Genomic DNA, 13,815 nt, shown 5'->3' with positions numbered 1-13,815 from the left:
CAGTGCTTGGAGAAATTTGAAAGTGTTAAAAAATATTCACATATTTAAAAGTACTTCTCAGAGGGCGTGCTTACATGCTTTTTAATCAACCTTCAGCCAAAGGCATCATGTCCTCACTTTCCTGTGTGTATGTATGTATATGCACACACATATATGGACATGTATATATGTTTTTCTGTATACAGCATGTCCTCACTTTCCCCATATATACAGGTAAACATACAAACTATGTGTGTGTATAATATTTTAGACATATAAAATATATATTTAAAACAACAAATATAATTAAAACCAAAAACCCTTTTATCGGGCATAGCATAAGTTTTCATACTTTTTGGTGATACAATGAAGACATCCACTTACATTTGATAAACAGCCCACTCTCCATAAAGAGCTTCTCAGTCTCTGAGGACTCTGCTTTATGCATAGAAAGATGCTCTGAGATGCATTCCCTCTTAATAGATGATCTGTTAGATCTCTGGACTTGAGGCCCTCACAAAACTGTGCTCACGGCTCAGTTGCTCATTCCTCAACTTCGGAGATGAAACCGGTACACTTTACACAGAGATGGTCTTGTTCTCAAACACACCCACAAAGCCAGGTCAGTGGGGCTGAAGCAAAAGCTACCACTGCCCCTACTGCCACTGATCTCCCAAGAAGGCAGAAAGTCTGAGTGTATTCGTGTGTGTGTGTGTGTGTGTGTGTGTAATCAGATGTTCAAAGTGTCTATGGCACGATTAGCAAGTCTTTATGGCTTCAAATTAAAAACTGAAGATTCTATTCCCGAGCAGGCAGCCTTCCAGCCCTGACTCAGGGTTTTGGGGATTGGGAAAATGATGCCAGCCAGAAGCACTCCACTTCTCCCTGTCTGTGGCATTAGTGTCTGTTTCTTGATTTTGCTGAAAGCTTATGCTAGACTTCCTAGGACTTTCCATTTAAGCTGTCAAAAGTGACTTACAGGACATACGGACTTTAAACATATTCTTGGAAGGAAGGCATGCTGCAGGACATATGGACTTTAAACATATTCACGGAAGGAAGGCATGCTGCAGGACATACAGACTTTAAACATGTTCATGGAAGGAAGGCATGCTGCAGGACATATGGATTTTAAACATGTTCACGGAAGGAAGGCATGCTGCAGAACATATGGATTTTAAACATATTCACGGAAGGAAGGCATGCTGCAGGACATACAGACTTTAAACATGTTCATGGAAGGAAGGCATGCTGCAGGACATACAGACTTTAAACACAGTCACAGAAGAAAGACATGCTCCGGCACACTGTGACTGGAGTTGTTCCTCACTGCAACCGTGACACCCAGCCAGGAAACGGGACACTAATTGAGGCTGGCAGGGTTTTTTTTTTTGTACTCAAAGCAGAACTAACACAGAAATGGCCCCATGCTGACTTGCTGTGGACACAGTTAAGGATGATGATAAATCCACATTTTAAAGCCATAATTCTAAATTTGAGTTATGTTTATGGGTCCCTGATTCTTTCCTAGTGGGTGATTTAAAACTTAATCGCTTTCTAAAGATTTATGCCCAAACTTTCCATTCATGGTGGGCATATTTTATTCTAACAAAATGGCAATGACGAGATCTTTCATTCACAATAGAACCTTTAGTGTCAGATCTCTACAAAAATGATACTAATGAACATTTGGGAACTGGGGTTGTGTGGGCACCAACAGAAGCAGCTGATAAGCAGGGGTACATCCAGTCCTCGGAAGAAAGTCTTCATTGTACAGATGAGCAATTCGAGGCTCAACATGCTAGGTCACAAGTCCAAGGTTACACAATTCATCAGCGGAGGAGCCAGCTCACCAACCAAGTCCGCTTCCTCTCATGTGAGTGTCCCAACTCACGTCCTACATTTGAAAGTGTCAGGGAAAAAGGACCAACACTTTCCCTACATGGAAGAAATGACGTTTAGCCGTGCAGGCTCCTAGTCTGAAGGGATAAAATCCATTTCCAGTCCATTCCCAATACATTCCACACCCTTATCTGAAGCTAGAACCACCTAATGGCAATTTGGTATTTGAAATCAAAGTTTTCAGGGTGATCAAATATGAAAAATGAGGTTTGTTAAGAACTAAATTTAAGTCCCAGAAGCATAGAGCATTGAGTAATCATTTTGTAAAGAAAATAGAAATCATGGCTGATTTTTCAATGAGGCAGATACTGTTGTTTGGACCAGAAACTAGTTGCTGAAAGTCACCGTGGAGCAGAAGACTGACAAACTTAAAACAACAACAACAACAACAACAACCACCAGGGTTCACACGGAAACACAACAGGAAGTCCACGGTGGAGACCCACAGGCCCGTGTATCTTCCCAATTGTTTTAAAAGCCATTATTGGCTATTAAAATGTCAGTGCAGGGATAATAAAATAGCCCTGGCTTTAGTATTCCAGGGAAATTGCTTATGCTGAGGATTTTAAACCACTTTTGTAGAATTTCACTGGTACATAAGCAAAACGACTTATGGACTTCAAGTACAGTTCATTGGAGTTCCTGCCTAGCATAAGGGACTGGTCCCCAGAACTGAAGAAAATAATAAATAAATAGTAATTTTCAAGGGCAAAGTGGCTCCAGTTGCTAGAAAAACACTGAAAGGGCAGAGACAGCCGTACCATGACAGCTGCTCGCCAGGACCAGCTCCGATTGAGTACTTCCTATGCAGTATTGACCATTCCATGCTTCCCCTTCTACATGAACTCATTTTAATTCTCGCAGTCATCTCCAAAGGCAGGTGCTACCATCATCTCTAGTTTGTATGTGAGAAAGATGAGATTGGACAGGAAGTAACTTCTATTTGCGACAAGGTCTCTCACTGTGCTGCCCCAGTTCTTCTGGAACTAGCTATGTAGGGTAGGCTGACCTTGAACTCATAGAGATCTGTCTGCCTCTACCTCCTGAGTACTGGGATTAAAGGCATGCCCTACCTAGGAAAGATATTGTATAGTTACTCAACATATAAGTGGTAACGCTGGTATTTGAACTCTGATGGGCTGGCCGACTCTTGAGTCTCAGAGTTCTCTGTTGAGAACTATAGTAGAGCCCTGCATGCAAGGAGAGGTACTGCTCCCAGTGAACTTCACAAATGGTGAAACAAAACAGGAATTTCTGCTGCAGACCTTTAGCCGAGGCTCCTCCAAGGTAATGTTCTCAGTCTAGAGAAAGATTCAAAGCCCCTAGGCTGACTATGAGGAACATAAAGACAGAGGGGGATGAGATAGTAACCATCCACAGAGCCTATATAACTGGCCAGGGTGACTTCTAAAGTCTCAAGTACATCAGCATATATGCTGTTGGAGGGCTATTTGCACCTTTTATCTGCCTCTCAACCTAGTCACAAGGTTCCTGGAAGCCTGAAGTGGACCACATTGTGGTTCTGAATCCTCTAGTTCTATGCAAATAGATGTTCTATAGCACAGACATGTGATTTAGAACACATGGACCTAAGGAGCGCTGAGCAGGCTCTCAGAAGAAGCGACCAATGAATTCATGCAGAAAACAGTGCTCAATGGTGGCCACGTGGAGAGAACAAAGCCAGGCTGAAGTGGTGGAGCACACAGGGGGCATTTGGCATAAACCAAAGAATTATGCTGGAGAATGACCAAGGAGATGCAAGGCTTCAGGGTCTCTTCCAGGGAGCTCAGAGGCTTGGGTAATTTGGGTTTTGTTTGCTGACATGAGAGCATCCAAGTCTCAGAGCTATAATAATCAGAGAGGGAAGCCAAGAGTTGAGAGGGGATAGGGGTTAAGTTACATATTTCATTGTTCTGGTTTTTAAAACATGCTCAACACAGGCCACAGTATCTGCATACACTTTATGCTCTTCTGGCAAGAAAGAAAGAAAGAAAGAAGGGAGGAAGGAAGGGAGGAAGGAAGGAAGGAAGGAAGGAAAGAAAGAAAGGAAGGAAGGAAGGAAGGAAGGAAGGAAGGAAGGAAGGAAGGAAGAAAGAAAGAAAGAAAGAAAGAAAGAAAGAAAGAAAGAAAGAAAAAGAAAGACCTTGAGGATTTACAGGAAACAGCAGACCCCATACATTGGCCACCACTTCTTGACCCTGTGAGCCCTGGGAAGGCTTCTATGGGTTTCCAACAGCCCAGTTTGGACATCTTTATTACTCATGACCTTGAACAGACTGTTGAAGTGACTGAGGGCCAAAGGGGACTTTCAGTACTGATCGGAGCGCTGAGAGGATTGCTGTGTCAAGTTCTCAGCCTGTGACCCAGGAACTTTACCTTGCCTTGTGCTTTTCAGATTCACTATTTATCTAGTTGGTGCCTATAACCAAAGAGCCAAATTGATGGCCAAACAGTTTCCTTTTCCCTTACCATCCAGAAACCAAGCCCTGACACATCTCCGGATTCACTCTCATACTCCCAGCCCACATTTCCTTTTCCCTAAACCAACCTAGAGCCAGGTGTCAGGCAAGTGACAAACTGACCACCCCATAGCTGCTCCTAAGCTGAGCACGTGCCCTGCCATGTCTTTTCCCCAGAAGTCCCAATAAATAAAGGCTCTGGCTGAGTAGAAATTTTCCTGAGATCCTTCCAGCCTCCTTAATGATGCTGGGACCGGAAAGTGACCCTTTATGGCACGGCATGGCATGGTATGTTATGGATCCCCTTCTTGAGAAATGCAATAAAAATGTCCTTTCAAAGCATTAAAGTGTCCATTTGTTACTCAGTCTCCTCCGTAAGCCCAAGCCCACAGGCAATAAATAGCTATAGCACCATTTCCTTAGGCCGCTGAATAGAACCCACTGTTTGTTTAAGTCTCTTCCACCCATCCTTCTCTCCATCCCTGCTTCCATCAATGCTGTGTCTTCTGTCCCTCTTGACTTCCTCCCAGAAGCCTGCCTAGTCTAGTTTCTTACCCCTCAGGCCGCTACTCTACACCGCCGCTTTCCAACACTCCAAATGTGAGCTACTTTGCTAGGGTGGTTTGATGGAGTTCACGAGGTCTAGGGATCAAATCCAAGCTCCTGCATTGATGCTTAGGCCTTCTAGGTTCTGACCTGGAACCCACAACTCAGCATTCCCCACAAATGCCCTTTGTTCTTCACCCCAACCCACCTTTGCTCATAACACTGCCAGTCTCGAAGATGCCCTTCTTGATGCCCTGAAAATGTGGAAATCAACACTCAGCAAACACGAGAACCACAAGTTAGCTGGAATCTTGGAATGTGCTGATGGGCTAGTCCTACCACTGTCCTACTAGAAAAGCCAAATTAATATAAAATCTTCAGTAGGGCATAGAACGTTTATGAGTTCAAAAATTACTAAAAGTATGACAAGAGCAAATATATAATTTTTGTTGGCTCCAATCTCAGAATTGATAGTATTCTCAATAATTTGGAAGGTCAAATTCAAATTTTACTTGCTTGGGGAAAACTATACAGTTTCTTAAAAGAATTTCTTCCCTAGATATCAATTTAAACACCAATTTAATTCTGTTTATTCATATAATAGATGCATATGAATGTGTACATATTTAGTTTTATAAATATATTACTAAATGAAAATATATTATTTAAATATATAAGTATATAAACACAATCATATATTTAATATCATAATCATATATTTAATATTATAACCATACATTTAATATTTAATATAATTTAATATTATAATATTAAGCATATATTTAATATTACATGCACATATAATAAATATTTGTAATATGCTTATATTCATAAATAATATACACATATGTTTGTATATGTGTCTTTATATTTCTTTTCTCTAGGTCCCAAACACTACGGAGTGAGGAGTAAAGTAAACCTTAGGGATTCTTTCAGGCCCATTAGTCTTAGACTCAGCAGTTGCTGAGGAATACTTATTGACTCTGAGTCCCATGATTATTCCAATTAAACTAAAGGGCCCTTACCAAATGGTAATTACACAGTTAATTATGAGAAATACGGGAAAAGAATTATATAGCTAGGCTTAAACTAATTAAAATAAATACAGGTCAGAGTATAAGTCTATTAAATTCCAACAGAAAATAGTAATAGATACAGTAAATTATTTAGAAGCATTATTCATTACCATTAATTATAAAATTGGGCTGATTTAATTTTTTTTTTTTGGTTTGCAAAGATAAAAATTCTTCCAGCCTATAAACAAACCCAGTATCAGTTTGTAATCAGACAACTTTCTGTCTTTCACCCATGTCTGACGTTCCTAGACATCTGTTAAAAGCATAAACAGTTTAGTCAGCTTGTAGATAAAGCCTGCTAAAGCAGGCTACCTCACCCAGCTCCCAGGCCTGAAGAAGGAAGTGGGCTGGGGTTGGATGCACAGGATCTCAGACCGTCCCCAGGTCCCAGCCCTTCCAAGCCTACCTGGACCCGAAGGAAGCAGCAAGGTTTGGTGGAATGCACAGGGCCCGGCCGCGTTCATTAGTGAGGACTTCTCCCAGGTCCTCGCACACATCTGGGGATCAACTGATTTTTATCGTCTGACTTTTCCTCCCAGCGTAACTGTTAGCTGAGACTCAGAACCACTCCTCCCTAGGTGGGTGGCTGGGCTTGAGAAAGGAGAACCATCCCATTGAAACGGAGGAGAGGCTCCTCCCAGCTGCCAGAAAAGCAAACAGTGGTTTAGAGGAGGAAAAAAAAAATCTCAAAAATCGCTCCAACGTGATTACAGGCTGTCACTAAGGCATGAGGAAGGAAGGGCTTTTTTCCGACGACAGACTGTAAGCACAGAAATGATTATTTTATATTTGGGCCGCTGGTAGTCTGTAAGCCTTTGAAACGTCAAAAGTGTTAATAACTTAAGTGCCTGGTGTGACTTGGAAAGTGTCAAGACGATCACACAGGTCATCGACGCTTCCACGTTTCTGGATTTCTAATGCTTCACTTTCTGTTCCTGAAGTCGCTGCTCTCAGATGTCTACTGTGTGCCCACTCTGCTGGGAGACTGGCCATGTTGGATTTCGACACTATCAAGCCACAGAGGTTTGACTGGGCTCATCAGCTAGATAAAGCAGGGGTGGGGGGCACTTTAGGGGGTCTAAATATGGCAAGTTTCAAACTCTGCGTTAAAACTGAGCAACAGAACCCACGGCCCAGTTGGGTGTTCGCTGGAGGCAGGGGTCCTGGAAGAGGCTGCCTGAAGACAGGAGACAGAGTTTTTGAAATAGCGCTCTAAGTCTCCTTATTCCAGCTGGCACAAAAGGGCTCCAGGAGGTTGTAGCAGATTATGTTCCAGCGTTACTGCTCCTGAGCCTAGCACTGAGAAAGAACGGGCAGCAGACAGTACCAGGAGCAGCTGTGACGCTAAAGAGCTTGCTGCAAGTCAAACAGCACAGTTTAGTATCTGGATCTTCCGCAACCAGCAATGCTAGCTCCTAAAAGAATGCATCAGACCTTGATAGATTTCCTGAGCTGATCTTTTAAGATTTGTTTCATATTTAATTTTGTGTGTGTGTGTTTGCACATGTGTATATGAGTGCAGGTGCCCACAGAGGACAGAGGCATCAGATACCCCTGGCCCTGGTTGCAAACTGTTGTGAGCTGCCCAACTGCAAGAGCAGTAAGCCCTGAGCCATCATAAGCTACTGGGCCGACTTCTGACGCAGTGCAGTGAGATGCTGATGATCTATAAATTAGTGACTCTGCAGAGTGTGACAACAGCTGTCACTATAAAATTTTATGTCATAAGAAAATATCGCTGTTCTAGGAAACAGGATGAAAGCACAAAGACCATATTCACTTTTATTTAAAATCCCTTTCCTGGCACCTAAGAGAGACTTTCGAAGTCATTCAGTCTAGTCCAGCATAGAGGGGCACACTTTTAATTCCGGCCAATGGATTTCTGAGCTGGAGGCTAGCCTGGTCTATACAGAGTTCCAGGACAGCCTGGGCTACCTAGTGGAAACCTGTCTCAAAACAAGCAAACAAAAGAATAAGTAAATGAAAATTAAAAAAATTTAATCTACCTCAAGGGAATATGTTGCCTCTTCTGGACCAGGTATTAGAGAAGAAAAGATTTTAGGAAATGATTTGTAGGACTGGAAAGATGGCTCAAAGGAAAAGTGTGCAAACATGAGGACCCAAGTTCAACTCCTTGGTTCCATATAAAAGTCCAGTGTGGCAGTGGCATGACACATGCTGATCCCTAGGGGCTTGCTGTCTGGCCAGCGGAACTCCAGGTTCCGTGAAAGACCTTGTACCTCACAAAACAAGGTCAAGATTGATGAAGAAAGAACCTACCATTGACCTCTGACTTCTACCTGAGCTTGCATAGGCAAGAGTGCCCACGCACACATATGTGTATACATCTCTCCCTCTCTCTCTCTCTCTCTCTCTCTCTCTCTCTCTCTCTCTCACACACACACACACACACACACACACACATGCATGCACACACATCTGTGGTCATTATTTTTACAGAAGTAACTGAAAATAAAGAGTCTCTTATATTTACACTTTAAATATAAAAATTGTCCATGGATCAAAAAAACAAACAAATAAACAAAAACTAACCCAAAGGAGGCTAGGATCAGCTTGGGCATTAAAGAATGCTTAACGGGGAGAGAATAAAACGGAAGAGAATTACATGAGTCTGACTTGCTAGCTATGAAGAGGAAGGGATCTCTTTGTGGATGATTTGAAAACATCAACCCAAGTGACAGGGTTCGAAAGGGGCGCTTATCGGATAATCCTTCTTTTATGAAACACTTAGAACAGGTGAACTCAGAGACAGGAAGCAGATGTGAAGGTACCCAAGGCACAGTAAACTGAGGATAGACAGGACAGCATAGATAATGGCACACCCTGGGAAGCCGCCATGCCCTCGTTGGACATATTGAATGCCGATGGCTCGAACAGTACCTACACTTAAAAACAGTTAAGGTGGCAAAGTTTATGTTCTTTGCATGTTCTATAACAACTTAAAAAGAAGGTACAATGTTCCATACCAGAAGCCAGTGACTCCAAATGGATGAGTACTGTGGCTTCTGAGTTACACCTCAATAAGACTGCTCCAAACCCATAACCCATAGGGCACAGCTGAGTAGAAAGAGAAACCTTGAGTGTTCTTGTACAGTATGGCAACTGTGATCAACAACGCGTAAGTGCAGATTTCAAAATAGCCAGCAGAGAGGATTGTGAATGTCCCCAGCATGAAGAAACAACAAATGTCAGAGGTGATGCTACGCCACTATGTACTGCCCACATGCATGAACACATCACGCCATACCCATTAACATGTATACAATTATATAGTTAAAAATTAAATATCTTTACGTATTCCTTTAGAACCCCCCATTCTTGACAAGTTAGCTATTATTTTGCTGCCTCACAAGGCTCCGAATATTGTCACAGAATGTTACCAATTCTGTCAGGAGAGTTAGGGACAAGAGAGAAAACGTTGCTCCCAGAGTGTGGGAACCTCCGCATCAGGCCCTACTTTGCCACTAAGGAGGCCATAGCTCCTGAGACTCCTCCCCTGAGCTCTGCTTCCTGGGCTCTGGGACAAAGTAGCAGAGGCAGGTGCTGAGCTTTTGAAACACCTTGGCTCACATCCCTAATAGCAATTTAGAATGTGGACTGACCTAGCTCCTTCCATCTTTCGGATACCTGGATAAAACAATCAATTATTTTCCCTCCTACAATAAATATACTTAGACTATTTTAAAAAGTTTCTTAGTTTGATTCTCTCTCTCTCCCTCTCTCTCTCTCTTCTTTCTTTCTTTCCTTCTTCTTCTTCTTCTTCTTCTTCTTCTTCTTCTTCTTCTTCTTCTTCTTCTTCTTCTTCTTCTTCTTCCTCCTCCTCCTCCTCCTCCTCCTCCTCCTCCTCCTCCTCCTCCTCCTCCTCCTTCTTCTTTTTTGAGACAGAGTCTTGTGTGCTCCAGACTGGCATCCAATTACCTGAAGATGAACTGTCCCAGTTTCCGAGGACAAGGATTGCAGGCATGCACCACTGTGCCTGACTTATGTGGTACAGGGGACTGAACCCATGGCTTGTTGTGTGCTAGGCAAGGACTCTGCCAGCTGAGCTACATTCCAAGCCCTGGCTTGAATCTTCCTGCATATAGTTAGCCTGAAGAACATGGGAAAAAGCCACAATTCTACAAATGACAACACTTTTTACACCTCTTCAAACTGATAGTTAAATAGCATCTGATGGACCACACTCGTAATCCTAGGGCAGGGAGATGAGGGACAGTGGGGTTGAGACAAAGGTCTTGAATTTGAGGTAAGCCTGGGCTAGCTAACAAATTCAAGGGACCCTATATTAAAACCAAATAAGTAGGTGAGCTATGTAGATCAAGAGTGTACGGTGCCTAGGAAGAAACAGCTGGAAGTCCCTTGCTTTCAACATGTGCTGGGATGAAAGAACAATTCCATTTACTGCTTAGGAAGTTTGGGGACTCAGGGTCAGAGAGAAGCCCTTTGAGGGGCAGCCAGCCAGCTCCTGGGAGCTTGTTACTGCTGGGTGCCAACTCGCTTCCCCAGCTGGCTCCAAGTCTCTCCATAGGTCAGCCAGCAAGACCAAACAGTTCTAAGTAAGCATCTCTAGAAGTTCAAGGTTTAGACAGAAGAGAATGAGGTCAGGTATTTCCAAAGGCGTCCTCCCCCCCTGCCAGCTGAAAGTTTACTTCAGAAAGGACAAGAACTTTTGAACCAGGTGAACATGAGGCCCACGTCTCTGTCAGCCATCCTGTTGCTGTCTCAGAACAATAGAAATGAAATAAAAATAATTTAAATATTAAAAAGTAATTAGTGGGAAACCAGGAGTTAAGTACTTTGCCAATTTCCCATATGAGAAGTAACAAAGTCATAGAATTTAGGCTAAAAGCTGCTGGGAGCCAGCTCCGTCCCTCTTCTCTCTCCATGTGCAAACCTCTGAACAAGGTTCCACTTTCAAACAGAAGCTTTTGAAGGGAAGGGGTACAGGAATAAATAGTTTTGCTTTGTGTCCTCTGAAGGCTCCTCAGTCTTTGATGAGGAAAAGAAATACATCACCCCGCAAGCAAGTCAGCCAGATTTATATAAGCTAAGAAAAAACAGACTCTAGATCTGCTGCTTGTGAGCAAGCAAGTTTGTGAGCATCTCCCCGTGTCCTTTTAAAAAAGTTATCCAGCCACATCAAAGCATTAACAACATACCCTGAATCCGAATTCCACCTTGCCTCTGTGGGGTAGGGAGTTTTGATTCGGCTCTTCGAGGGGAGCTCCGATTCCTCCACCCTCTGACCAGCGTGCCCACCATGGTGGTGGAGAGCATGCTCCTGTGGTCTTGCTCGGGTGGAGGACAGCCTGGTAGGCTGCCGCCGGCCGGCAGGAGGATCACGTCCTCCTGGAAGGTGCTCCACCCATGGGAGACAGGCATGGGCAGTTCCTCCCACCTCGTCCTCCACCCACATCCTCTCTTGCCTGTGTCACGAGACCTCCCTCAGGAGGCCCGGGGAAAGTATGGGAGACGAGGCAAGAAAAATTAGACAGCAGTAGAAACTACGGATGAGAGACAGGAACAGAGGCAAGCGAGGACGCGAAGAGTCGATTCAGACAGGTGTCAATCTATGGGTTAGGTACGGGATTGCTGCTTTTGATTTTTTTTTTTCTAAAAACAAATTTCAACATTGAAAAATGGTTGTGTGAGAGGTTAGGTGGAGTTTGTACCAGTTTGCCTGAGCGTACCTTTCTCTACCACACCGGAAGCAATTGCGGTTAACCCTTTCTCTGGGGACCATGCTCCTACCGCAACAGAACTGGTTCACAATCTGAGTGTTTACTTTAAGCATTATATTACATCAGTTTGTGGGGATGGAGAGGTTACAAGGTTTAGTAGTTCACAGCCATGTGTATTCTCAAAGCGTTTTCAAAAACGAGCTGTTTGCCATGGTCTAATTATCTCACTTTATGAGCAAGCTAGAGTGGCCTCTGGGAGTACGGAAGAGGCTACCCTAATAGTGCACGCTGCTCAAGGTGCCCCCTACTGGTCAACATACTAGGTACACACAGGTGAGAGAAGAAAAAAAAAATGGCACTAAATAAATCTGGGGAGGAAGGGACCAGATAAGTAGTTCCAGAAAGCTTGGGAATCCCTTGAGTACCCTTGAGTCCTATATCTATTCAGCCTAGGTGGGAAAGACCAAGACTGGATTAAAAGCAGGCAGCACAGAGATATTGATAGTTACTGTCACTGTGACTTTTATGATTAGTTACTAGAATGCTCCATGGATATAATTTCACATCTTCTCTTTTCACAAGATACAGCTTGGTAATCTAAATAAACTTAAGATTGCTTCCTCAGAAGATAAATTACACAAATCTCTTGAACTGGATCACAGATTTTTTTTTTTTTAAGAAAAGGCTATAGTTTCCACAACCACGTATCAGTATTTTAAGGACACACACTTTACATATGCAGTTTACACACACACACACACACACACACACACACACACATACACACACACATCTGGTTGACAATTCCCTACTATTTCGACACTCACACAATATTGCCCTATTTTTTTTAACAGAATCACTAACACACATTAATTTTTGCTTTGCCATTTCTGTATGATCCTCCCCAAATTTAAGAAAATGTTGGTATCATTTGCAGAGAAGGACAGTAGACATGAAGGGTGGTGATTCAGATATTTAAAATTTCAGTAGCATGAAACAAAGAAGCTCTGGAGTTCATTCACACCACACCTCAGGGTTAGACCAGTCCCACATAGGGGTGGAAAGGGGTATATGATAGGAAGTCCAGGTCCTGGTCCTCTTGTGGTAGGGGGACATCTCCATTCTTTTATGGAATGGTGTTTCCATTTTCCCTTGTCCATGAGCAGCTCTGGCCACAGAGGGATGCGCTGATTTGGGGAGTTTCGGAGACAGAGCTATAACTTATAGGGAAAAGGGCACCAAGGCCTTGAGGAGCTGTTTCCTACCACACCCAGACTCACAAAGACAGGCTGAACCTGCCTTCCGATGGGGCTACTCCCTGCTTAAGTGGGGTGACTCTGGAGAAGGATGACATAGAGCCAGGATGGGCACCAACAGAGGCCCTGAGGTGTGGTCCAGAGTCTCATCAGGGGACCAAGTAAGGAGGCAGAAACATGGCTGTGAATTACCTGGTGATGTTTCTCTTTGTAACCCTGTATTCAACTTTCAGGGGTGAAATAGGCTAGGTTAGGAGTGATTAGCATTATGGAGGAGCTTCTGTCCACACATGCGGAAGTCACCTTTGCCTTCCTTAGGGTGATGTGCAAGAGACAACAGCATTACCAAAAGCAAGGGATTAGGTAGTAAGCCCACAAGGCACTACCAACGCCTCCTTCGAACCTCTTCTCTAATCACAACTGCCGCTATATCACTGAAAGTCCATCCCCAAAGGGCATAGGAAGCATTGGGCTTTTGGTTAAGGCCATTTTGAATGCGCTGCAAACTGCCCAAATTCAGACATTCACGTCCCTGCAGAGCCACTGCAGACAGCCACCAGAGGGGACAGGGTCGTGCGTGAGGAAGGAGGCAAGAGAGGACAGAGGATGCGGCAAATACAATTCTCTAACCCCCACTCAACGTCCCCATCCTCCCTGCGCTCTCATCTTCCCGAGGCGTCCAATCACAGAACTCCCCCCACTTAGCTGTTGTTACATCTGTCTCAATCAGTGGCTCTTCCACGGCCCCAGTGGGCCTCAGAAACACCTCGCTGGCTGCTCAGGACTTTCCCTGAAAGGCTCCTTCTGGTCACGGTTTGACATGTGCCAGGAGGGTCATAATTGCTTCAAGAAGTCAGGGCACAAAGTCTTTACCATTGTTTTGTCCAGCATTGTG

At 43.7% G+C, this 13,815-nt stretch overlaps 1 protein-coding gene across 7 annotated transcripts in view; it reads right to left on the bottom strand.

The window, feature by feature from the left end:
- Positions 1–13,815, bottom strand: part of Plekhg1 (pleckstrin homology and RhoGEF domain containing G1) — a 213,637-nt gene that overhangs the window by 108,262 nt on the left and 91,560 nt on the right. Inside the window, exon 1 of one of the 7 annotated variants that reach the window (XM_048419741.3) lies at positions 11,143–11,297. The exons of the other annotated variants lie outside the window; for them this stretch is intronic. Coding sequence (XP_048275698.3) covers positions 11,143–11,260 — 118 coding nt within the window. The 5' untranslated portion in view covers positions 11,261–11,297. Of the gene's footprint in view, positions 1–11,142; positions 11,298–13,815 lie in introns of those variants that run through there. 7 annotated transcript variants of the gene reach the window in all.

Source organism: Myodes glareolus, chromosome 1 (genome assembly GCF_982192425.1).
Source record: "Myodes glareolus chromosome 1, mMyoGla1.1, whole genome shotgun sequence".
Taxonomy (NCBI): Eukaryota; Metazoa; Chordata; class Mammalia; order Rodentia; family Cricetidae; genus Myodes; species Myodes glareolus.
Note: the sequence above shows the minus strand (reverse complement) of the source record. Positions and strands in the feature narration are given on the sequence as shown.